General features: G+C 40.2%; 1 protein-coding gene across 1 annotated transcript; it reads right to left on the bottom strand.

Moving 5' to 3' along the window:
- Positions 1-296: 296 nt before the first annotated feature.
- On the bottom strand, positions 297-24,333 carry MRPS14 (mitochondrial ribosomal protein S14). Its single transcript, XM_028123025.1, has 3 exons — positions 24,249-24,333; positions 11,255-11,413; positions 297-765 (listed from the first exon to the last, which is right to left on the bottom strand). The coding sequence occupies exons 1-3, from the start codon at positions 24,291-24,293 to the stop codon at positions 583-585; spliced, it is 387 nt and encodes a 128-aa protein (XP_027978826.1). The 5' UTR covers positions 24,294-24,333; the 3' UTR covers positions 297-582.
- Positions 24,334-25,320: the final 987 nt, after the last annotated feature.

The following is a 25,320-nucleotide window of genomic DNA, read 5'->3' as shown; positions in this document are numbered from 1 at the left end:
CTTCTGCCTCTTGTCCAGCCATCACACAGAGAAGTGGAGCATGACTTAGACACCCAGGAACATCAGCTATACCTTCTAACACATCGTTTCCCTAACAATGAGCTGGCAGTATGGTGCGCTGTGCAGGTCAGGGAAGCCAGCCCAGGATGACAAACTGCCACAGATGAGTTACTTGTCCGTGAGTTGCGTTAACTATCAGATAATACTGCTTTATGAAATAATGCCCTTAAAAATACAGGAACGCTTCATATGTTGCTAAAAGATTTAGCGTGAAGGAAAAGGCAGGCATACAGAGAATATTTTCACAGAATATTTTTTATTATTCTACTCCTTGCACTATGTATGGAAACAGTACGGTTAATTTTTAAGTCCAAGAGAAGAGATAATTCACAGAGAGCCAGAATTCACTGACTGAAACATCCACCAAATTTCTTAATTTAAAATTAAAAAGTAATTTAACCGTAGGCAGCATCAGGTAGACTAGACTCCCATACTGGACCCCTACAAAACTAGGTTTTTGTCTATTAGAGAAGCCTCTTCTTGCCAGAACTGGTTTCCCTGCTCAGTAGGTTCCAGAGCGGGTCACCATATTGCTCGCTGGACCCCCGACAGCTGCCCGTGGTCTGCTAAGTGACGGAAGACAATACGACTAAGCCTCCAGCGCCGCTTTACACCACGTGGACGGGACGTCATAACACACCGATTTCGGATTCGAACAGGGCAGCTATCCCGGGGAAGGGCAGCAATTTCTCCATCGGCCACTTCCTAAGGGAAGTCACAACATTACTACACAGATCACATGCACACAGTTATTCCATATGCTTGAGTCAATGCTTGAGTTAGGGAACAAAGGGCTAGATTCACTAATATAGCCAGTTTCCCCAAAGAACCTTAGACACAGTAGTGAACCTTAACCTCTGGGTAAAAACAAACAGACCGGAAAAAATGATAGAAATTTTTGGCATGCTCCCAAAACAATCTTTAAAAATTTTATAGAAATTTAACACAGATACACAAGAATCCACAAACCATTAAGTGTAAAGCTCATTCACTTTTAACAGGACATCTCTGTAATAAGCAACTGGAATGCAAACAAACATCAGCAGCACCCCAGGCCCCACATGTGCCTCCTTTTAGACATTGACCACAGACACTGTTAGCCAGCAGCTCTCCTGATTACTAACATCACAGATGAGTTCTCCGTATTTAGATTTCATATAAATCTAACCATACAGTAGGCATTCTTTTTCATTCATTTCTCTTTGGCTTCTTTCATTCAATAATATGCTTGTGAGATTCATCCATACTGTTGCATGTGTTGTAATCTGTTCATTCTCATTGGTGGTGATTTTCATCGTGTGAACATACCATAATTCATTTATCCATTCTACAGCTGATGGACATCTGGGTAGTTTCCAGTTTTGAGCTCTTATGAATAGGGCAGCTGCATCTTTTTTTTTTTTTGAATCTTATTTCCATTGAAGTATAGTTGAAATATGGTTACATTAGTTTCAGGTGTGCAGCATAGTGATTTGCCAAGTCTATACATGATGCTGTGCTCACCACATGTGTAGCTACCATCTACACATCTACCATGTGGTGAACATGGAAGTGCAGATGTCTTCTCAAATTACTATTTTCATTTTCTTCAGATACTCAGTAGACTGCTGCTGGACCATATGGATAGTTCACACCACACAACACTGTCACAGTACCATTGACTATATTCCCTGGGCTGCACCTTTCATCCCTATGACTTACTCATTCCATAACGGGAAGCCTGTACCTCCCACTCCCCTTCGCTCCTTGTGCCCATCTCTCCCCTCCAATCCCGGCAATCATCAGTTTCTTCTCTGTACATATGGGTCTGTTTCTGTATTTGTTTTTTTTTTTTAGATTCCACATGTAAGTGAAATCTCATGGCATTTGTTTTTCTCTTATTTCACTTAGCATAATACTTTCTAGGTCCATCCATGCTGTTGCAAATGGCAAGATCTCATTTTTTTATGGCTGAATAATATTCCATTGTGCGCACGCACGCACATCCCCCCACCCATCTTCTTTATCTATTTTTCTATTGATGGACACTTGTGTTGCTTCCATATCTTGGCTATTTGTAAATAATGCTGCAGTAAACCCTGGAGTGCATGTGTCTTTGAATTAGTGTTTTTGCTTACCATGGGTAAATACCCAGTAGTGAAATTACTGAATCATATGATAGTTCTCTATGTTTAATTACTTGCACAGCCTCCATACTGTTTTCCACAGTGTCTATACCAATTTATATTCCCACTAACACACACGAAGTTTCCCTTTAATCCACATCCTTGCCCATCCTTGTTGTCTTTTTACTTCTAACCATTCTGACAGGTGTGAGGTGACATCTCCTTGTAGTTTTGACTGGCATTTCCCTGATGATGACTGATGTGGAGAATCTTTTCATGTGTCTGTTGGCCACCTGGAAGTCTTCTTTGGAAAAACATCTATTCAGGTCCTCTGCCAACTTTTAAATTGGATTATTTGCTTTTTCGGGTGTTGAGTTGTAGAAGTTCTTTATGTATCTTGGCTACTAACCTCTTATCATTTGCAATGTATCATTTGCAATATCTTCTCCTATTCAGTCGGATGTCTTCTTACTTTGTTGATGGTTTCCTTTGATGAGCAAAAGCTTTTATTGTGGTGCTAGTCCCAACAGTTTATTTGTGCTTTTGTTTCCCTTGCCTGAGGAGACATAGCTAGAAAAATGTTGATACAGTCGATGTCAAAAAAATTATTGCCTATATTTTCTTCTAAGAGTTTTATGCTCTCAGGTCTCACATTTATGTCTTTAACCCATTTTGAGTTTATTTTTACATATGGTATAAGTGGTCTTATAAGTTGTATTCTTTTGCATGTAGCTGTCCAGCTTCCCAACAGCATTTATTGAAGAGACTATCTTTTCCCCATTGTATATTCCTGCCTCTTTTGTTGTAGATTAACTTATTTCTGTGCTCTCTATTCTGTTCCAATGATCTATATGTCTGTTTCAGTGTCAGTACTACACTGTTTTGATTATTATTGCTTTGTTGTATATCTTGAAATCTGGCACTGGGATACCTCCAGCTTTGTTCTTTCTCAAGATTACTTTGACTATCTGGGCTCTTATGCGGTTCCATAAAAATTTTAATATTATTTGTTCTAGTTCTGTGAAAAGTGCAGTTGGCATTTTGATAGGGATTGCACTGAATCTGTAGAATGCTTTGGGTAGTATGGCTATTTTAACAATATTAATCTTTCCAACCCATGAGCATGGAATATCTCTCCATTTATTTGTATTGTCTTCAATTTCTTTCGTTAGTGTTTATAGTTTTCAGAATACAGGTCTTTCATCTCCCTGGTTAAGTTTATTCCTAGGTATTTTATTGTTTTTGGTGCAACTGTAAATGAGACTGTTTTTTTAAATTTCTCTTTCTGCTACTTTGCCATGAGTGTATAGAAGTGTAAATAATTTCTGTATATTAATTTTATCTCCTGCAACTTTACTGAATTCATTTATTATCTCTAATAATTTTTTGGTGGAGTCTTTAGGGTTTTCTATAGTATCATGTCATCTGCCAATAGTGACAGTTTAACTTCTTCCTTACCAATTTGGATGTCATTGATTCATTGTATGATTGCTGTGGCCAGGACTTCCAGTACTACGTAGAATAAAAGTGGCAAGAGTAGACATCCTTGTCTTGTTTTGGTTCTTACAGGAAAAGCCCCCAGTTTTTCACCACCATATACATTCTTGTTTAAGTCATTTGGAAAATATGTGAACATATTTCTGTTGTCTCCCCATATGTTTTTTTCTCCAGCTTTATTGAGATATAACTGACATGTAACATCATGTAACACACTGTGATGATCTGATACATGTATACACTACAAAATAATTACCACAATAAGGCCTACTGAACACCTTCATCACCCCCAAATAATTACTTTTTTTGATGATGAGAACATTTAACATTTACTCTCTTAACAACTTTCAAACATACAATATTGTTAACTATAATTACTTTATATGTTAGATTCTCAGAACTTATTCATCTTATAGAGATAAGTTTGTACTCTTTGCCCGAGATCTCCCCATTTCCCCGACCTCCCAGCCACCAGTAACCACCATTCTAATCTGTTCCTATGAGTTCAACTAACTCCACATTCCATACGTAAGTGAAATCAAACAGTATTTGTCTTTCTCTGACTTATTTAACATAATACTCCCAAGGTATATTCAAGTTATTGCAAAAGGCAAAATACTATTGCCTATTGTGTGTGCCTGTGTGTACCACATTTTCTTTGAATAAGTATCACATTCATTTGCTAACACTTAGGTTGCTTCCATATCTTGGCTATTGTGAATAATGCTGTGGTGAACATGGAAGTGCAGATGTCTTCTCGAATTACTATTTTCATTTTCTTCAGATACTCAGAAGTAGACTGCTGCTGGACCATATGGATAGTTCTATTTTTAACTATTTGAGGAACCTCCAGTTTTCAATAATTAGTGCACCAATTTACATTCCCACCAACAGTGCACAAGGGTTCCCTTTTCCCCACATCCTCGCCAAAACTTATCCTTTGTCTTTTTGATAATAGTCATTCTAACAAGTATGAGGTGATATCTCATTGTGGTTTTGGTTTGCATTTCCCTGATCATAAGTGATATTGAGCATCTTTTCATGTACCTGTAGGGGACATTTGTAGGACTTCTTCGGAAAAATGTCTATTTAGGTTCTCTGATAATTTTTCAACTTAAGTGTTGATTTTTGGCTATTGAACTATAGGAGTTCCTTATATATTTTGGATATTACCCCTTTATCAGGTCTTTTATTGTGCAGAAGCATTTACTCTTATGTTTTGCTTTTTGTTGCTTGTGCTTTTGGTGTCATATCTAAACAATCACTGCCAAGACCAATGTCAAGGAGCTTTTCCCTTATGTTTTCTTCTAGAAGATTTATAGTTTCAGGTTTTAAAGTTTTCACACATTTTGAGTTAATTACTGTGAGGTTTAAGATAGGGGTCCGATTTCATTCTTTTGCACGTGAACATCCAGTTTCCCCAACACCATTTATTAAAGCAACTACTCTCTCTCCATTAAGTAGTTCAGGTCCCCTTGTTGAATATTTGTTGACCATATATGAATGGGTTTATTCCTGGGCTCTTGGTTCTCTTCCATTGTTCTAGGTGTCTGTTTTTATGCAGTATACTACCTTGAATATTACAACTTTGTAATAAAGTGTTTTTTTCTTTAAAGATTTTATTTTTAAGTAATCTCAACACCCAACACAGGGCTTGAACTCATAACCCTAAGATCAAGAGTAGCATGCTCCACTGACTGAGCCAGCCAGGAGCCCCTATACTAAAGTTTTAAATTAGGAAGTGTGTTGCCTCCAGTTTTGTTCTTTCTCAGGACTGCTTTGGCTACTCAGGGCTCTTTTGTGATTCCATATGAATTTTAGGATTTTTTTTTTATTTCTGTGAAAAATGCCATTGGAATTTATCAAAAAGTCTATAAATGGCTTTGTGTAGTATGGACAGTTCCTTTTCTTTTCAAGACTTACTTATTTTAGAGAGAGAGAGAGGAGAGGCAGAAGGAGAGGGAGAGGGAAAGAGAGAATCCCAAGCAGACTCCCTGCAGAGCGTGGAGCCCAACACGGGGCTTGATCTCATGACCCTGAGATCATGACCTGAGTTGAAATCAAGAGTCAGACACTAAACAACTAAGCTACCCAGGTGCCCCAAGTATGGACATTTTAAAAATATTAATTCTTCTGACCCATGAACACAGGACATCTTTTCGTTTATGTCTTCTTCAGTTTCTTTCATCAATGCCTTATAGTTTTCAGCATATGGATCTTTCCCCTCATGAAGTTTATCCCTAAGTATTCTACTGATTTTGATGCTACTGTAACATGGGATTGTATTATTTCTTTTTCAGATATTTTGTTGTTAGTCTATACAAACACAACTGATTTTTATATCCTTCAACTTTACTGAATTCATTGGTCAGTTCTAACAGTATTTGGTGGAGTCCTTAGGATTTTCCATGTATAAGATCACATATGCAAACAGTTTTACCTCTTTTTTTTTTTTCCACACCCAATGTAGGACTTGAACTCATGACCTGAGAACAAGAGCACATGCTCCACCAACTGAGCCAGACAGGTGCCCCACTTCTTCATTTCTGATTTGAATGCCTTTTTAAAAATTTTTCTTGCCTGAGTACTGTGTTGAATAGAAGAGCCAAGAGGGGGCATCCTTTCCCTGTTCCTGATCTTAAGGGAAAAGCTTTCAACCTTTCACCACTGAGTATAATGTTAGCTCTGGGCTTATTATTTTGTTACACATTTCTTCTACACCCAATTTCTTGAGAGCTTTTATCATGAAATAATGTTGAATTTTGTCAAATGCTTTTTTGTATCTGTTGAGATGACCATATGATTTTTATATTTCATTCTATTAATGTGGTATATCATATTTGTTGATTTGCATATGTTGAACCATCTTTGCATCCCAGGGATACATCCCATTTGATCATGGTGGATGATACTGTTAATATGCTATTATATGATTTTGCTAGTATTTTGTTGAGAATTTTTACACCTACATATTTCAGGGATATTGGCCTATAGTCTTTTTCTTTCTTTTTTGAGAGGGAGGGAGGGTGGGAGGGGAGAGAAGGAGAAAGGGGGAGGGAGGAAGGGAAGGAGGGAAGAAGAGAGAGAATCTTAAGCAGGCTCTTCACCCAGGGCGGAGCCCGACACGAGGCTCGATCTCACAACCGAGATGAAATCAAGAGTCAGAAGCTTAACCGAATGAGCCACCTAGGCACCCCTGTGTTTCTTTTCTTATAGTGTTCTTATCTGGCTTTGATAACAGGGTTATGCTGGCTTGATAAAATAAATCCGGAAGTGGTCCTTTGCCTTCAAGTTTTTGGAAGAGTTCGAGAAGTATTGGTATTAATCCACTTTTTTTTTTTTAATGTTTCTAAAAAAAAAAATTTAGGAGAAGGGGGAGGGTTAGAGGAAGAGGGAGAGGATCCCAGCAGGCTCCACACCCTGAGATCATGACCCAAGCCAGAAATCAAGAGTCAGACACTTAACCAACTGAGCCACCCAGGCACCCTGGTATTAATTCACCTTTAAATGTTTGATGGAATTCACTCATGAAGCCATAGGGTCCTGGGTTTTTCTTTTCTGAAAGGTTTCTGATTACTAATTCAATAGCGTTATTCATTATTGGTCAGTTCAGATTTTCTATTTCTCCTCCAATTAGTCTTATTAGGCTGTATATTTCTAGGAATTTATCCATTTCTTCTAGGTTATCCAATCTGTTGGCATGTAATGGTTCATACCAGTTTTTTGTTTTTGTTTTTTTTTTAAGATTTTATTTATTTGACAGAGAGCAAGAGAGCACTAGCAGGGGGAGCAGCAGAGGGAGAGGGAGAAGCAGGCTCCCCGCTAAGCAGGGAGCCCAATATGGGGCTCAATTGCAGGACCCTGGGATCATGACCTGAGCTGAAGGCAGACACTCAACTGACTGAGCCACCCAGGTGCCCCACCCAGCTCATATCAGTTTATGATACTTTGTATTTCTGTAATATCAGTTGTAATGTTTCCTTTTTCATTTGATTTTGAGTTCTTGCTCTTTTTTTACTTAGTTTAGCTAAAGATTTGCCAATTTTGTTTATCTTTTCAAAACATCAGCTCTTAGTTTCATTGGTCCTTAGTATGTTTCTGGTCTCTATTTCATTTATTTCTGCTTTAATCCTTGATTTTTCTTTTTCTTTCCTTTTCTTCTTCTTTTTTTAATAGTAAGCTCTACACCCAATGTGGGGCTTGAATTCATGACCCCGAGATCAAGAGATGCATGTTCTACCGATTGAGCCAGCCAGGTGCCCGTTACTCCCTTTCTTTTGCTAACTTGGGCTTAGTTTACTCTCCTTTTTCTAGTTCCTTAAGGTATAAAGTTAGTTTATTTCCCATATGACTTATGAGTAATGAAAATCTGAAACCTCTGGGATGCAGATCAAATAAGAGGGAATGGGTTTGAGAGGAGGCTGGGGAAGGATAACAGAGCCCTGACACCTACGGTAAAGATTCTAACTGCTGGAGAAGCACAGATGAGGGATCAGATGAGATTTACATTTTTAAAAGATTATTTGCAATAGAGAGAATGAAGCTGGTAAGGGCAAAAGTGGTTGAGATGGAGGAAAAAGAAATTACTACAGAAGCTTGCATTAAGGATTTCTCAGTAGAGATTTATTCTTATATATGTGCATATTAGTGTGTGATTATATTCACTTAAATATGACAAGTATGATGGACCCTGTGCTAGACTGTGAGAAAGCACAGTAATTACTCTAACATATTATAAGTGCATAAATTAAATAAAATGCATATGAAAGCCACTAAATTAACACAAACTATTAAGCATTAAAGAATATTTCCTTGGTACTTCATTCTTTTTGGTGTAATTGTAAATGGATTGTTTTCTTAATTTCTCTTTTTGCTACTTCATTATTAATGTATAGAAATGCAATAGCTTTCTGTATATCAATTTTATATCTTGCATCTTTATTAAAATCATTTATCAGTTCTTAATAGTCTATGGTGGAGTCATTGGGTTTTTTTTTTTTAAGATTTTATTCATTTATTTTAGAGAGCGAGAGAGAACATGCACTGCATACAAGTGGGGGAAGGAGGAGAGGGGGAGGGAGAGCGAGAGAGGGAATCTCTCAAGCAGATCATGTGCTGAGCACCGAGCCTGACACGGGGCCTGATCTCATGATCCTGAGATCATGACCTGAGCCAAAACCAGGAGTGGAATGCTTAAGCAACTGAGCCACGCAGGTCCTCCTGGGTTTTCTCTATATAGTGTCAGGTCATCTGCAAACAGTGACAGTTTTTACTTTTTTTTTTTTTTAAAGATTTTATTTATTTGACAAAGAGAGATAGCAAGAACAGGAACACAAGCAGGGGGAGTGGGAGAGGGAGAAGCAGGCTTCCCGCCGAGCAGGGAGCCCGATGCGGGGCTGGAACCCAGGACCGTGGAATCACGACCTGAGCCAAAGGCAGACGGTCAATGACTGAGCCACCCAGGCACCCCTTTACTACTTCTTTACCAATTTTGATGCCTCTTCTTTCTTTTCCTTGTGTGATTCCTGCAGTTGAGTACTATGTTGAATAAAAGTAGTGAAAGTGGACATCCTTGTCTTGTTTCCAAACTTAGTGCAAAAGCTTTCAATTTTTCACTGCTGAGTATGACGATGGCTGTAGATTTTTCATACATGGCTTTCATTATGTTGAGGTATGTTCCCTCTAAATCCACTCTGTTGAGTTTTGTCACGAATGGCTGTTATATTTTGTCAAATATATTTACTGAGATGATCACATGGTTTTTATCGTTTCCCTTGTTAAAGTATCATGTTGATGGATTTGCCAAAAGTGAACTACCCTTGCATCCCTGAAAGAAATCCCTTTGACCGTGGTGAATGACCCTTTAATGTATGTTGACATTGCTTTGCTAATTTTTTTTAACCTATGTTCATCAGAGATTTTGGTCTGTGGTTTTCTTTTTTTGTAGTGTCTCTGTCTGGTTTTTGTATCAGGTAATAGGGGCCATGTAGAATGAATCTGGAAGTTTCCCTTCCTCTTTTATTTACTGGAATAGTTTGAGAAGAATAGATATTAAGTCTTCTTTAAATGTTTGGTAGAATTCATCTGTGAAGACATCTGGTCCTGGAATTTTGTTTGTTGGGAGTTTTTTGATTACCAATTCATTTCTAGTAGTAAGTCTGTTCAAATTTTCTATCTTTTCCTGATTTGGTTGTGAGAAATTGCAGGTTTCTAGGAATTCATCCATTCCTTCTAGGTTGTCCAATTTGTTGGCATATAATTTTTCATATTCTCTTGTAATCAATTGTATTTCTGTACTGTCATTTGTTATTTCCTCTCATTTCTGATTTCATTCCTTCCTTTTTCTTGGTAAGTCTGGCTAAATGTCAATTTTATTTATCTTTAGAAAGAACTCAGCTCTATCATTGATCTTTTCTATTGTTTTTTTTTTCCACGTCTGTTTCATTTATTTCTGTCCTGATCTTCATTATTTCCTCCCATTTACTAGCTTTGAAATTTGTTCTTTTTCTAGCTCCTTTAAGTGTTAGGTTAGGTTGTTTTGAGATTTTTGTTTCTTGGGGTAGGCCTGTATGACTTTAAACTTCCCTCTTAGAAATGCCTTTGCTGTGTCCTAAAGATTTTGGACTTCACTGTTTTCATTTATTATTTATTTGAGAGTGAGGGCAAGAGAGAGAGGAGAAGAGCAAGGAGAGGGAGGGAACCCTGAAGCACACTGTGAGCCCAACGATGCAGGGCTGGATCCTAGGACCCTGAGATCATGACCTGGGCTGAAATCAGGAGTCCGCTGCTTAATTGACTGAGCCACCCAGGAGCCCCAGTAAGACTCCTGAATGCAGGTATTCTATGTCACCAGGTAGGTGCAGGACCTTATGCTTAAGGAAGTCAAATAGGGTTGACATCCTCTTATTCAAGTTAAGGAGTACAAGAAAGTAAACCTAGAGGAAAGCCATCTCAGTACACAGAGGTGGGCAAAGGAGTTGAGAGAGGCAGGCTAGGAATTGCCCTGGGGGAGGAACAGTTTAGGCCACCTGGCTGGCCTCATGGGTCAGCACAGCCTCCCAATGCCTTGATAGTTGAAAGAGTGGGAAGAATTTGGGGCGGGGGGAGATCTTATGTCAAAATAACTGCCCAATTTGTGTGGTTACCATGCACCAGTCCTTTCTAAGGGTCATCTAGTGAAACAATTAAAAGGCTAGTTAGGAATGAATAGTTCTCTTTAGTCTGAAACTCACCAAAATCACTTCAAGGTTATTAATTTATATTGACTAGGGGGCGCTTGGGTGGCTCAGCTGGTTAAGCAACTGCCTTCGGCTCAGGTCATGATCTCAGGGTCCTGGGATCGAGGCCTGCATTGGGCTCCCTGCTCGGCGGGAAGCCTGCTTCTCCCTCTCCCACTCCCCCTGCTTGTGTTCCCTCTCTCGCTGTCTCTGTCAATTAAATAAATAAAATCTTTAAAAAAAAAATTATGTTGACTAGGATATCTTGATCATATTCTCCAGAAATTATATTGTTACTAAGTCACAACAGTATCAATTGTGCTCTGATTTGAGAATGATCTTGTGGTAGACAGGGTCTCATCTTAATTTGCTCACCTGAAGATCTTTTGGCAAAATGGTATTCTTCCTGAGTGAATTGATCCGTAGCCTCTCATCTGCATATTCATAGGCCATTTTTCGTCTCTTCACATCACGCAACATTTTCCAGTCTACGTAATAACCTCGAACTTGGCCTGAAGGTGATGAAGGAACCATCTAAAAAGATAAGGAACAAGGTGAAGGATCATCAGACCCAGGCTCTGCCAGTGTCTCTCATCCTGTGATACCTTTATTGACCATTTATGACCTAATAGTTTTTTTTCCTAGTAATTTTGGATCACTTTAATAGCTTAAACTAATAGACTCAATTCAGAATAAATAACTTCTACAAATGTACATTAATCCAAAATGGTGGTAACTAATAATGCCAATAAGGTGTGTTAGAGAATGAAATATTTTAAGATTTTTAAATATAATTGTTTGACCTTTACTTAGGCTAATAGCTATATGGTTCAAAAACCAAAAAATAAAAAGAAATAGTGTAGACTCCCTCATCTCATCCCTTACCTGCCCAATGACCACCCCTCTACCTCCAAAGGTATCCACCATTACTAGATCCTGCGTATCCTTCCAGAGATCTTTGTCTATACAAATACATATACATACTTCCTCCCCCATATTTCATGCCCCCCCTTTTCTCAGTTAACAGTATATCTTGAAGATCTTTCATATCCATATGTTAAAAAGTTTCTCCATTTTTTTTTAGGTTGCATATTCCACTGTCCATACAGTAGACTTGACAAGGTTCAGGGCACACGACCTCAAAATATGACACCTTGACATTATTGACTACATCAAGCACAAGGAATTTGAGAAACAGCAGGTGCAGGAAAGACTTTCTGACCTCCCCCTAAAGCAGGTGTTAAGACCTTCAGGTGAGAGGTGCCCTCCCTATACCTGACAGGGGTTTGGGAAGGGGGGTATGGGCAACCTTATCATTGAAGATGGAGGGACACCAAGAGGAATCAAAGAACAGGCCTTGCTGTTTGCGGAGTTTACCACACTTAGCTCATACTCTTATCACATTTCCCCACAACTTCCCACTTCACCAGACCTAGCATTAATATTCAGGTTTAACCCTTTGGTTATCACTTCCTTATAAAGGCTCATGTATCATGTAAAACTTACATATTTGTATGCTTTTCTCCTGTTCATGTCTTTTGTTATAGTTCTCCCAGCTGAGAACTTAGAACTTAGAACAGAAGGAAATGATTTTTTCCTCCTCACAGATGCATCATTTATTTAATCTGGGACCTCCTGGCAGACATCTAGATCACACCTCACCATTTATCGTTAAAAACAACGCTGCACTGAGTAAACTCCTACATAAATTATTTCACATGCATTCCTATAGATCAGCAAGGTACATTCTTGGAAGCAGAACTGCTGGAGTAAAGGGTACTTTGAAATTATCACTGGCCTAATATTTCTTAGCATAAGTTGTCTAGTAATAAGACAGTATGTTTCTCACTGTCACATGTTTACTTGGTAAAAAGAAAACCACAGGCCCCAAATGTCATCACTTAGGCTGGGTCCTCAAACAAAAACTTAATACCTAATCTACTTGCAGTTTCAACCTCCCCCAGAAAGTCTTAACTGATTAGGCAGGAATTTTCTGATGGGTGCCAATACGTGCCACCTGGGCCCCGTCCCCCAAAGGAAGATGAGGCCGTCTGCATAAGACCCCCGGCTCCTCCCGCCAAGGGAAAGTGACCTTGTCTGAAGACAACTAATGATTTTCTTGCCCCACCCTTCCTATTAAAAAAAACCCCTCCCATTCTGTACATTTCCTTAGAGCTCCCTTCTACTTGCTGCTGCCTGATCGTGAATCATTTAATAAAGCCAACTGGATCTCCAAATTTACTTGGTTAAATCTTGTTTTGTTTTAACAGATTTAGCCATAGCGTTGGGCTATGAATCGAACTTCTCATGGCATTCGGGGACAATGAGAAACGCATGGCACCCTGTGAACCCTTTTGAGTTTGGTCCTTCTTGCCATTTCTGAGAGCCACTGCTAAGCCCCCCTAGGTTTCAGCTTTGCTCCTTTTGCATTCGAGATACTTATCGAATATTGGCTTTCTAGTCCGGGGTTAATGGGTCCATTTAGACCAATGGGGATCCTAACCGAGTGCCTGTCCTTCTCACTTGGTTTAGTCTGCAATTCCACATTGGAATCCCTTCCCCAGTTCCAGTCTGCATTCCCCACTTACTGGGACTTACTGGTTTGGTCCTTTTCCCATTTCCTGTCAGCAGTCTCCCTGAATGGAGTCTGCTGGTTGGTTTAGTGCACATTGGTAACTGCTGATGGTGCACACGGTCTTCTGTTGGCCAGTCTGCAGTGACATGTTTTCATTAGTGCTGGCGTGGCGAGGTGCATGTTTGTTTATCTTGTTTTGTGTGTACCTAAAGGCTATAGCTAACAGGGATCTTGAAGACCAAAAAGCCACAAAAATTGGTGGGCACAAGTTGAGCATGTGAGAGCGTAGAGCGCTCGCCATCTAACTCAAAGACTCCTGTGTTAGGGGTAAGTGGTCACAGAAAGGGTTAGATGGACAGTAGGTCACCAGCCAACCTCAAGAAACTTCCATGCAATGAGATACTATGTAAAACACAGTTCCCAACCCTGAAGCACACCCCTCCTACAGAGGAGATTGGTTGAGAGACCCAAAGCGTAGCTAAAGCGGTCGATGTGCACATAAACACCAAAAACAAACCAACACTGGGTAGGGGTTTTCCTTTCTTCTTGTTCTCTGACCTAAGAGTTTGGCTTTGTGACTGATGAGAATATTCTCTGTGGTCTTCACCATCTGGAGGGTGCACTTACTGGGGTGCACATTTATGGCCAGATGAACAGACTGGGGATCTGTTACAAGTAGCGCTCTCTTTGTCGGGCAGTGCTGGCTCTCAGGAGAGTTTGTCCTAAGAGGTCCCAGCCTATTAGGGGCCTTTGTCATAACCTGTGTTGCTTGTTAGTGCTAGAAAACCCATTCCAGACTACCTGCCTGGTATCACAGATTAGGCGGTTGTGACTAAAGGCGATTCACGTTTGTGGGAGACTGGAGACTGCGTGCACACATCATTCTTATCACCTGTGCAGTGAAGTCTTTGCTTTTTTTTTTTTTTAAAGATTTTATTTATTTGACAGAGAAAGACACAGCGAGAGAGAGAACACAAGCAGGGGGAGTGGGAGAGGCAGAAGCAGGCTTCACGCCGAGCAGAGAGCCTGATGTGGGGCTCGATCCCAGGACCCTGGGACCACGACCTGAACCAAAGGCAAACGCTTAACGACTGAGCCACCCAGGCGCCCGAAGTCTTTGCTTTCTTAAACTATTCTTCGGAGTAAACTTTTGGATCAAGGTGGCTGCATTATCTACGCCCTCTGGATGCCCCTTGTCTTTGGGTAAGCCATAAAAGGCTTATTGATATGAGTTGATATTAAAATGAATGAGACCCTACTTGTCAATGGCCAAATGATGGATCCTTTAAATTGGCTATATTTGGGAAAAAAAAAATCTTTAGAAAGAGCTCTCAATTGCCTTATTAGTATAATGGCTGGCCCTAGGGACTCCCTTGACAAGAAAAAGAAAATAAGACAAATAATGTCCACATCCAATCAAAATTCCCCTCCTTAAAATCCAGCCCCATCTGCCAGTTTTAACTTCCCCTTTCCTACAAAATTTGCAGAGAGCACTCCAGCCTAATCTTTAGGTTCAAAGTATATATGCTACTTCTGTAAATGTGAAAAGCCAGAACGTGAATTTAGCAGAATCACTGGGAACTGTAGGGTTTGGTTTACTGTAACTAACCCCTCCCATCTTCACACAATGATCTTTGTAGATATAACCTAGACACTTCCTCCCCCAACAAATTCATGTCCCCTGAAAAGCAGCAAATTTTTTAAGGTATAAAGCTAATACTTTATACAAATAGAAGTTAATAGATGCCAAGGTTGAATTGTATAACCAGAAAAAAAGGTCTCTATTGAATGGCTTTATTTTATACAGATTTTACAAAGACAGAAATCCTTTAGTTCTCATTTTAGTTAAAAATCTTCCTAATATGAAGAAAGAAATCTAGTTAAAAAGGTGGGCCGGTTCCTTGATATTCAGGCTGTAAATCCGTTCCTTGGAGAATTAAAAACTGTCTCTGTCTTACAAATCTCTACAAAACCAGAAATGAAACTCCAGAAACAAGTCAAAACCCACCTATCTTTACCAATGCCCAAACCTCGCCTAATCCTCTCAAAATGTTGTAAAAGACCAGGATATTGAAACAAAATTGTCCTCTTAAGAAAAAGGGTAAATTTTAGGGGCCCCTGGGTGGCTCAGTCAGCTAAGTGTCTGCCTTGGGTTCAGGTCATGATCCCGGGGTCCTGGGATCAAGTCCTGAGTTGGGCTCCCCGCTGAGAGGGGAGGTGATAAATCTTATCACATCTCTGAAATGTAAGCACAGCCCACAATCACCTGAGACTGAAGGGGAAAAAAAGGCCATTTTATCTTTTTTTTTTTTTAATATTTATGAGAGAGAGAGAGAGAGAGAGAGAGAGAGAGAGAGAGAGAATCCCAAGCAGACTTCCCACTGAATGCAGAGCCCCTCGATGTGGGGCTTGAGCTCACCACCCAGAGATCATGACCTGAGCTGAAATCAAGGGTCTGATGCTTAACTGACTGAGCAGCCTGGGTGGGTGCTCCATGAGAGAGGTCCTTTCAAAATACAAACTGCTAAAAGGGTTCTTAGGCTCAGACTTCAGCACCTCTGATAACAGAGGGATAGACTCCAAATCTCCACCTTGAAGAAAATTTGGATACTTTCTCTGTAAATTTTCTACCCCTATCTTCTCCACGACCTAAGAGCAAATACAAAACTACAGGGAGAAGTTTTTCATCCAAAAAAACAAAAGAATACAGGGAGGTGTTTGGAAATCAGGCCTATATGTCCTCTCCACAAATATTAGTAAAAACAAATGCTATAAATTTTTGTTTACATCTTGTCTGTGTATTTGTGTCCATTTATGTTGTAAATATTAGATATTTTCTCTACCTCCACCTGGTACAGGTAAAATTAATTTGTAAAAGAGCTCTATTTAGTTGGTTTGAAGGCAAGTGCTTGTAAAATTTGTACATTCTGAAACTCTAAGAAACTAACCCAAATATGTTTTCGAGTTCATGTGATACGAAAAAATATTTGAAATCAAAACTAGTTTAAAACAGACATGTCTTGGGGCACCTGGATGGCTCCGTTGGTTAAGCGACTGCCTTCGGCTCAGGTCATGATCCCAGGGTCCTGGGATTGAGCCCTGCATTAGGCTCCCTGCTTTACAGGGGAGCCTGCTTCTCCTTCTCCCTCTGCTGCCACTCCCCATGCTTGTGCTCTGTCAAATAAATAAAATCTTAAAAAAAAAACAGACACGTCTTTCAAGGTATCAACATTAAATATAAAACTTTATTCTACCTAAGCTATCTCTTCCAACATCTGCCCACCAAAAAATAATACCTTAGGATAATGCTTTGTCTAATGTTTAATGAAGTTTTGGTAGGTAATCTAAACTTATTTAAGACTAAATAGTTTTAAGTAAATTTTTAAAATAGTGCCCCCAAATCCTTTTGATAACTTGAAACCTTAAAGTTTTGTTAAGTTAAACGAGTTAAGTTAAATTCATTAAATACCTAGATCATTTCCAAATAAGACAAAATACTAAAACATTAATTACTAAACATAGGTTTATCTACTTTTGGATTCTTATTACAGAAATCTAAAAGATATTTAGATGTGTTAATGGTACATGATAAAAATTAAAAAGGCACACATATGCTTCTACATAATATGAAATGTATCCATAAATTTGCAAATTTAAGGGATGCTGGTTAACAGACCATTCACAATTGCTTACCTTAGTTCTCACCACAAATTAAAGTTTCTAAAGTTAAAAACTTGAATTAATATATGTAATTAAAGCTACTAAAAATAAGGGAAACATCTCCATATGCCAAAAAAGGGAGTAAAAAACGTATGAGAAATAAAGATGAATTTTTTGTTAAGGGGAAAAAATTAATTTTGTCCTAAAATAAGGCTGGTTGTTTAAAGAAAAACAGGACAAAAATGGAATGTAGGGGGAAAAGAGTTATAAAAGGTTTGTGGAAAAGGAATCTTTGAAAAGGAATTTAAAATGTGGTCAAGCTGGTTAAGATTAAAATAAATTTATTTAAAAAAATGAGTTTTGGGGTGCCTGGGTGAGACAGTCAGTTGAGCATCTGACCCTTGGTTTCGGCTCAGGTCGTGATCTCAGGGTTGTGAGATCAACTATGTTGGGCTCCATGCTCAGCGTAGAGTCTGTTTACTTTTTCTCCCTCTCCCTCTGCCCCTCCCCTCTGTGCTCACATTCTCTCTAAAATAAATACATAAAAAAGGACACTCAACTGAACCACCCAGGTAAATAAATAAATAAATATCTTTTATATTTATTTATTGAATATAAATATTCAATAAATATTGAATAAATAAATATCTGAATAAATAAAATCTTTAAAAAAAAATGAGTTTTAAGGGGCACCTGGCTGGCTCAGTCCATACAGCATGTGACTCTTGATCTCGGGGTCATGAGTTCAAGCCGTTGGGTACAGAGCTTACTTTAAAAAAAAAAAAAAAGAAAAAGAAAAAGAGGAGTGCCTGGGTGGCTCAGCTGGTTAAGTGTCCAACTCTTGATATCAGCTCAGGTCTGGATATCAGAGCCCTGAGTTCAAGCCCCACATTGGGCTCCATGCCCAGTGTGCAGCCTACTTAAAAAAAAAAAAAGTTTTAATATCAAAAGCTGATACCAGGGGGTGTTTGGGTGGTTCGGCTGGTTAAGCATCAGACTCTTGATTTCAGCTCAGGTTATGATCTCAGGGTCTTGAGATTGAGCCCCGTGTGGGGCTCCATGCTCAGCGGGGATTCTGCTTGAGATTCTCTCTGTCCCCTCTCTCATTCATACTCTCAATCTCTCTAATATGATCAAATAGCACCTGCATCACTCAGTTGGTTAAGCGTCTGCCTTTAAAAACAGTCTACCAGCAATGTCTGATCTGTTTGGGCCATAATCCTGGAAAAACTGTTTGTGCTCCCACAGGCTTCAGACCTCATGTACCCTTTGAGCACCTGCAGCTGGACTTCATTTAACTGCTGCTTAGCATGGGTGATCAATGTTCTTGTTATTGTATGTGTGTTTTCTGAACGGGCTGAAGATTTCCCCCCTGCGGTATACTTTCCATGATCTCCAAAGACCAAAGCACCCACTTCACTGGGTAAATCATACAAACATTAACAAAAACCTTGTAAACCTTTTCAGATTCTATCAGTATATGATATTCTGCTGCTCTCTTGTTTTATCATGCTAGTATGACTAGCTACTGCAAATCGTTAATACCTTAAGCTAAACCCTATCATCAACAGGTAAATAAAGCTTTCTCTGAACCCCAGTTCAAAGGATCCTGTTGGTTACAGTCTGAAGCCTGAGGACTGGGTGTTTTAGAAACATCATCAGAGAAAAACAACTTTCAAGCCCCGCTGGAAAAGACCTTACCAAGTGCTCCTGACCAGTGACACTGCTGCAAAACTAAAAGGTATTAAGCCTTGGGTACACACAGCTAAAAAACACTCCACCTGACACCTGGTCCATACAGATGCTGCAGACCTCTAAACCGAACTGACAAGGAAGAGAAGTAACTGACACTGAGGTAGACTGCTTCCACTCAAGATGACAGATCAAGACTTCATACTATAAACATAAAACCCATTCTCCTTTTCCTTTCCTTTAATCTGGCACTCCTTGGGAAGATTAACATCCTCAGGCCCTTGCTAAGAGGGGGTAACCTCTTTTACTTCAGGCTAGGAGAAAATCTAACTGTGCTCTTAACTTTTCACAAGTAAAGTAAGTCATCTAATTGGTCGCTTCCCCTAAATTCACACTGTTGAGTTAAAAAGGATCTACGAGGAGGCTTTCATGACTCAGGATTTATTCCTTTTGACAGGTCCGTATTTCTCTGGTTGGGGATAAACATAAATGAGGCTACGATCAAGAACTGCTCCTTAATTCTTAAAATTATTGCAAAATCTGTTGCTAAAGCAATTGCAGCCCAATAAAAATCCTTAAACTCTCTAGCCAAAGTTGCCCTTGATAGGAAAATAGCTCTTGATTATCTTTTTTTTTCAGATTATATATTTATTTGACAGAGGGAGACACAGTGAGAGAGGGAACACAAGCAGAGGGAGAGGGAGAAGCAGGCTTCCCACCGAGCAGGGAGCCCCATGCGGGGCTCCATCCCAGGACTCTGGGATCATGACCTGAGCCGAAGGCAGACACTTAACGACTGAGCCACCCAAGAGCCCTGCTCTTGATTATCTTTTATCTGAGCAAGATGTCTGTCCTTATGGCCCAACACCACCTGCTGTGCATGGGTTAACACTTCTGAGGAAGCTGAAACTCAGTTACGTTAAGATCATAGAACAGGTCACTTGGCTTAAAAAGATAGCTCCTTCCATGGGGTCTTTGACTTTTTAAATTTTGATTAGTTTGGGTCTTGGGGACTATAGCTCTATAGTATACTCCATACACTAGGAATTATCTTGCTTATATGAATCATAGTAATTCCCTGGTGCATTGTATTCTCTCAAAAGTTTTAAATGCATGTTCACAGCTGCTAACCATCTGGCAAATGATCTAAGACTTGAAACATCTGGGGGTGCCTGGCTGGCTCAGTCGGTACAGTGTGTGACTCTTGATCCTGGGGTTGTGAGTTTGAGCCCCACATCAGGCATAGAAATTACTTTAAAAATTTTTTTTTAAAATTGAGAGAAGAGATTTCAAATCTAAGGAACAAAGAAAATGACCAACTTAAAAAACATGAACCTGAAGCCATGACCTGTGAATATCCCAGAGGTTAAGCCAAAATGTCATGACCTATGGATATCACACAAAGGAATAACAAAAAGTGCTATAACTTGAGGTTGGTCACTGAGTGGCGCTAAGGCCTTCAATTCAATTCAATTCACATTTGTTAAGCTGAGAGTTTGACCAAAAGGGGGTAATTGTAAAAAACAGAAAACCACAGACCCAAATGGCATTACTTAGGCCAAGTCCTCAAACCAGAGCTTAATACCTAATCTACTGTTTCAACTTCCCCCACAAAAGCAGTCTTAACTGGTCAATCAGGAATTTTATGATGGGCACCAGTAAGTGCCACATGGGCCCTCCATCCCCCAAATGAAGAGGAGGTAATTTGCATGATAAGACCCCCTGGCTCATCCTCCTAAGGGAAAGTGACCTTGCCTGGAACAATCCTTTTCTTTTGCTAATAACTTTCTTGCCCTACCCTCTTCCCTATAAAAACCTTCATTTTGTACAGTTCCTGGGAGTGCCCCTCTACTTGCTGGATGGGATGGTTCCTGATTCCAGAATCATTTAATAAAGCCAATTAGATCTTCAAATTTACGTAGCTCAGTTTTGTCTCTTAATATAGTGGAGGCATAGATTGTATAGGCCACTAAAACTCAAGTCTCTTTCAAACCAGAGCAAACATTCCATGTTAATTAAATTTCAGCTATGGAGGGACACCTGGGTGGCACAGTTGGTTAAGCATCCGACCCTTGGTTTGGGCGCAGGTTTTGATCTCAGGGTGAGATCAAGCCCTGAGTCGGGCTCTCTGCTCAGTATGGAGTCCACTTGGGATTCTGTCTCCCTCTACCCCTTCACCCTTTCCCCACTCACTGTCTCTTTCTAAAAGAAAGAAAGAAATCTTAAAAAAAATTTTCTGCTATGTAATGACTTCCAAAAAAAGCTGTTTATAGAATATATATACAGCATTATAAAGAATATAAAACGAGATTACTAGAATGCCAAAATTTTTTCCATCTATTAATAAAAGATAAACTGAACACATTAAATGCTAAAAGTCTCATGGAGAAGGACAACACTTCTACAATCACCTTTGGAAATAAGACAAGCACAAATGGAATTTCAATACTGATTTGACACATGACTGAGTCAAATGAATACCATGGTCCCTGGGGCTGGAAACAAATGTTATGGAAGAGGGGGCTTCAGCAAAGCTTTGAAGGGACTGACAGGGTTTTGATACAGCTGGTGGGGGCAGGGGAGGGGAGAGAAGATGGTTTGTTCAAAGCAAACATGAACAAGATAAGATTCATAAGACCAGGAGAGATCATTCTGGCTGAAAGAAACAATTTGTGTTGAGGGGCAACCCAAGGTTCACTTTTACCTATGAAACTGAAAGTTAGGGAGATTTAGAAAACAAAATTGCACATTTTCCTTCAATCCTTTTCCAAACTCTTCCTAATCAACTTCCTCTCTACCATCTCCTAACAGGTTTCTATTTATTTTTAAACATCTTTCATTCTTCTTTTGTACAACTTTTATGGTCAGAAAAAAAATACACTCTTAAAACATTTATTGCTCTATTACATTGTCTTCTGTGAATGTTTTATGTCCTTTGCCTACATTTAGACTGTCAATATTTTATCGGTTTCTAACAGTACTATATACATTAAGATTACAGTCTATTCTGTTCTGTACACATCCTATTCCCCCCTCTTAACCTGTCTTTACCTCCCAAAAAGCTTTCGGGGGGCCCTCTTCAACTCATGCTCTACAATCAAAATATTCTAAATCTTCAACTTCTTAACATCTTCAGATTTTTGCTCTAGCTGAATCCTGAATCCCTCCTGATGGCTTCCCCTGTAGTTTTTTCTACCGTGACTGGGCAAGGAGGTAGGGGAAGTGTATTCCTTGCTCTTCAGGGCAGCTCCCAAGTCTTTCTTCCTGAAAGGAAACTTTGACTCTCGTGCTTTTGGCTTATATCTCCCATCACCCCTCACTCCTGCACTCATCTACCACAGCCCCTCCCTTTCATTTATCACTGAATCTAGATCCTGGCTCACTGTCACTCTCCAATATTCTTGTCCTAACTCCTGGTGATCTCAATGTACATGGAATTATCTCCTGATTTCTCTGTTCCTTGAACCCCTCTCCTCCAGGGATTTTTGTACTCCCTTCCATGCCCTAGGTCTTTTACTACCAGTAAGTGCAAGCTTTCTGTTATCTCAGTTTTGGTGCCTCGTTCTCTATCACTTCTTTCTGGCTTGCTCCTTCAAACACCCCAACAACAACCCCTGTGAGGTTTTTAATTCACTGATCCTACCACTTTTCACTCACAGCTTTTGATTTCCTGTCTCCCCCTTACCCAGCCTGAATTCCACAGTGCATAAATACAATGTTGTACTTCATACAATCTCAACTCCCTGGCCTCTCTCTCTCACATCACTGTATTTGCTCCAATTCTTGTCCCTAGTTTTCCTGTCTGCTCCTATTTCACACCATTTCCTCTTCCCTTAAATCCCTAACACCTGCTTCCACACCCTCACACTCCACTGATGACTTCTCTTTAATTACAAAATTAGAAGCAATCAGGAGAGAATTTCCATAAACACCCACTACTACATCTACCCACTTACTAGCATCTGTAATCATATGCTGTACATTCTCTCCTGTTATTAAATATCCACTCTTATAGTAGCCGCTAACCACATATTGCTACTGAACATTTGAAATGTAACTAGTGCAACTGAGGAATGTAATTCCTAATGTTATTTAATTTTAATTCATTAAATAAACTGAAGCAGTTGTAAATATTAAACAACTTTACTGTTTTGGTGGGACATTTTCTATTTTAATGGTGGAAAATTTGACATCCAAACTGAGATGTGCTGTCAGTAAAATTCAAACGGGATCTTGAAGATCTAGTATGAAAAAAGAATGTAAATTTCTCATGTCATCTTCGTAGATTACATATTGAAATTAATTTGGATATGCTGGCTTCAAATATTTAAAATTAATTTCATGTTTCTTTTTACTTTTTTAACATGGCTACTAGAATATTTTATTTTATTTTTTTAAAAGATTTTATTTGTTTGAGAGCTAGTGAGAAAGAAAGCACGAACAGGGGCAGAGGCAGGGGGACAAGCAGACTGCCCTCTGATCAGGGAGCCCGACGTGGAGTTCGATCCCAGCAGCCCGGGATCATGACCCCAGCCAAAGGCAGACGCTTAACCGACTGAGCCACCCAGGTGCCCCTAGAATATTTTAAATTAACACACGCAGTTGGCATTATATTTCTGTTGGACAACACTACCACAGAGGATGAACTGTCCATGTTCTTAGACTAAACAATGGAACATGAGGCCCATCACCTCTTACCTACAAAAAGGTACAGCTCCACAATTATTCCTTAATTTTTCCCACGCTACAAGATCTTTCCCGTTAACATAAAAAGTTTTCTGACACGTGAAAAAACAAGGACACAAAACACCCACTCTTAACCCACCTCTCCTTCCAGCAGCTACCGACCCAGTTTTCTGCTCCCCTTGCCTCAAAACATCAAAGCAAAGGTTTGTCTATACTCAGTCTCTCAATTTCTTTCCTCTCGTTCTCTCTCGAACGCTTTTGGCCCCCATCACGCCACTGAAACTGCTATGACGAAGACTCCCAACAACTTCCACGCTGCTAAAACCAACAGCCAATTCTCAGCCCTTTTAATTGGCCTGTCAACTTTGAGCACAGAGCTGACCACTCCCTGGTCCCTGAAATGCTGTCGTCGCCTGCGTCCGGGCCACCACACTCTCTGGGCTTTCCCTCTCCCTCGAGGAACTCCCGTCAAGTCTCCTTTGCTCGGCTCTCCTCGCTTAACATTGGAGTCCCTGGAGCCTCAATCCACGGACCCCCTCTCTTCTCCATCTACACTCACTTCTCTATAAATCGGCGGCAATCTGCAGCTTTCAATGCCTGTCAGAGGCTTACGAACATCAAATTTACATTTGCAGGTCGGACCTCCCTTGGGGCGGGTCCGCACTGGGTGCCACAGGTGGCCGAGTAGTAGAGGACCCGTAGGTTTGGGGATTCAGTGGGGAGGACGGGGCGTGGGGCTAAGGGCACGGGCCTGACCTGCCGGACGGTCCGCAGCAGAGAGCCCAGCATGGAGGCCGCCATGTTGTCCGCCGCAAACGCCGAACCGCTTATTGACTGCCGAATGCGGCGACGACGCGAGGGGCGGGGCCCGGGGCGCAGGGGGCGGGACGGAGGGCGGGTCTTTAGCCTACAGCTGGAGAGCTTACTTGCTGGCTTTGCGTTCTCGCGGTATTTCACGGAACATGAGCAAATTACAAGCCCGGGAGTGCGTCTTTGATACTGATGGTGCAGTCTGGCGCTCCTCGCTTCTTGCTGCCGTTCCTTCAGCTTTAGATACTGTTAAACTACCTTCGTCCCTACCCACCTACTTTCCTTCCGCTCCCCTTCAGCTCTTCGTCACCAATTTCTCTTCCCCAGAGTCCTTCCCGGTCTCGCTCAACCTGCTCCTCCTCCTCCTGTGTCTTCCATCCAGTTTAGGGTGCTATTTGCCGTAAACCTAGAATTATTGCCAGCTCCTCCTTCTCTGTAATTACCCCTGTGGATTTTCGAATCTTTTCTGTCCACTATAATGGCCATAATGATCGTATTGATGATTCCTGTTTATATGTGTAGGATTTTTATATACATTAAAACACTTGGGGTTTTAGAAGGGAGAGGAAGGAACATTGTCTTTTAAAAACTGCTTTTTTCAGGGGCGCCTGGCTGACTCAATTGGAAGAGCATGCGACTTTTGATCTCCCAGTCATGAGTTTGAGCCCCACATTTGGTGTAGAGATTACTTAAATATTTTTAAAACTGCTGTTTTCAGTCTGTAGTACAGGGAACTTTTAGGTCATCTTCATAGCAGATGTCCTTGGTCTGGAATGAACACTTTGAGAGGCCCCTTTCCTTTGGATGTAAGGCTAGTACCAACTACCCACGGTTGTGGTAGAAGAGTATCAAGGAGTATGTATTAGCTTGGCACAAACCTGTATCTTAGATGTGTTGATGGGTGAACGGAGGTGATGCCCATGTGCTATTTACAGTATCTTCTGGGAAGGAAGTTGAACGCAGACTCCTTTCTTTAAAGTTCCAAGTTTATTGGAACATATCTAATGGACAGGGGAGG

Source organism: Eumetopias jubatus, unplaced genomic scaffold (genome assembly GCF_037043125.1).
Source record: "Eumetopias jubatus isolate StellerSeaLion01/CBP00866 unplaced genomic scaffold, mEumJub1_p1.0 scaffold_12, whole genome shotgun sequence".
Taxonomy (NCBI): Eukaryota; Metazoa; Chordata; class Mammalia; order Carnivora; family Otariidae; genus Eumetopias; species Eumetopias jubatus.
The sequence above is the reverse complement of the archived record's forward strand: the minus strand, read 5'-3'. Positions and strand labels throughout refer to the sequence as shown.

What these genes read in the sequence shown, in the direction of transcription:
- MRPS14 (XM_028123025.1), bottom strand. Translation starts at nt 24,293, where the DNA reads ATGGCGGCCTCCATGCTGGGCTCTCTGCTGCGGACCGTCCGGCAG. An exon ending in TGCTGCGGACCGTCCGGCAG is followed by an intron (nt 11,414 to 24,248) that starts GTCAGGCCCGTG and finishes TTATCTTTTTAG; the next exon opens with ATGGTTCCTTCATCACCTTC. An exon ending in TTTTGCCAAAAGATCTTCAG is followed by an intron (nt 766 to 11,254) that starts GTGAGCAAATTA and finishes GACTTCCCTTAG; the next exon opens with GAAGTGGCCGATGGAGAAAT.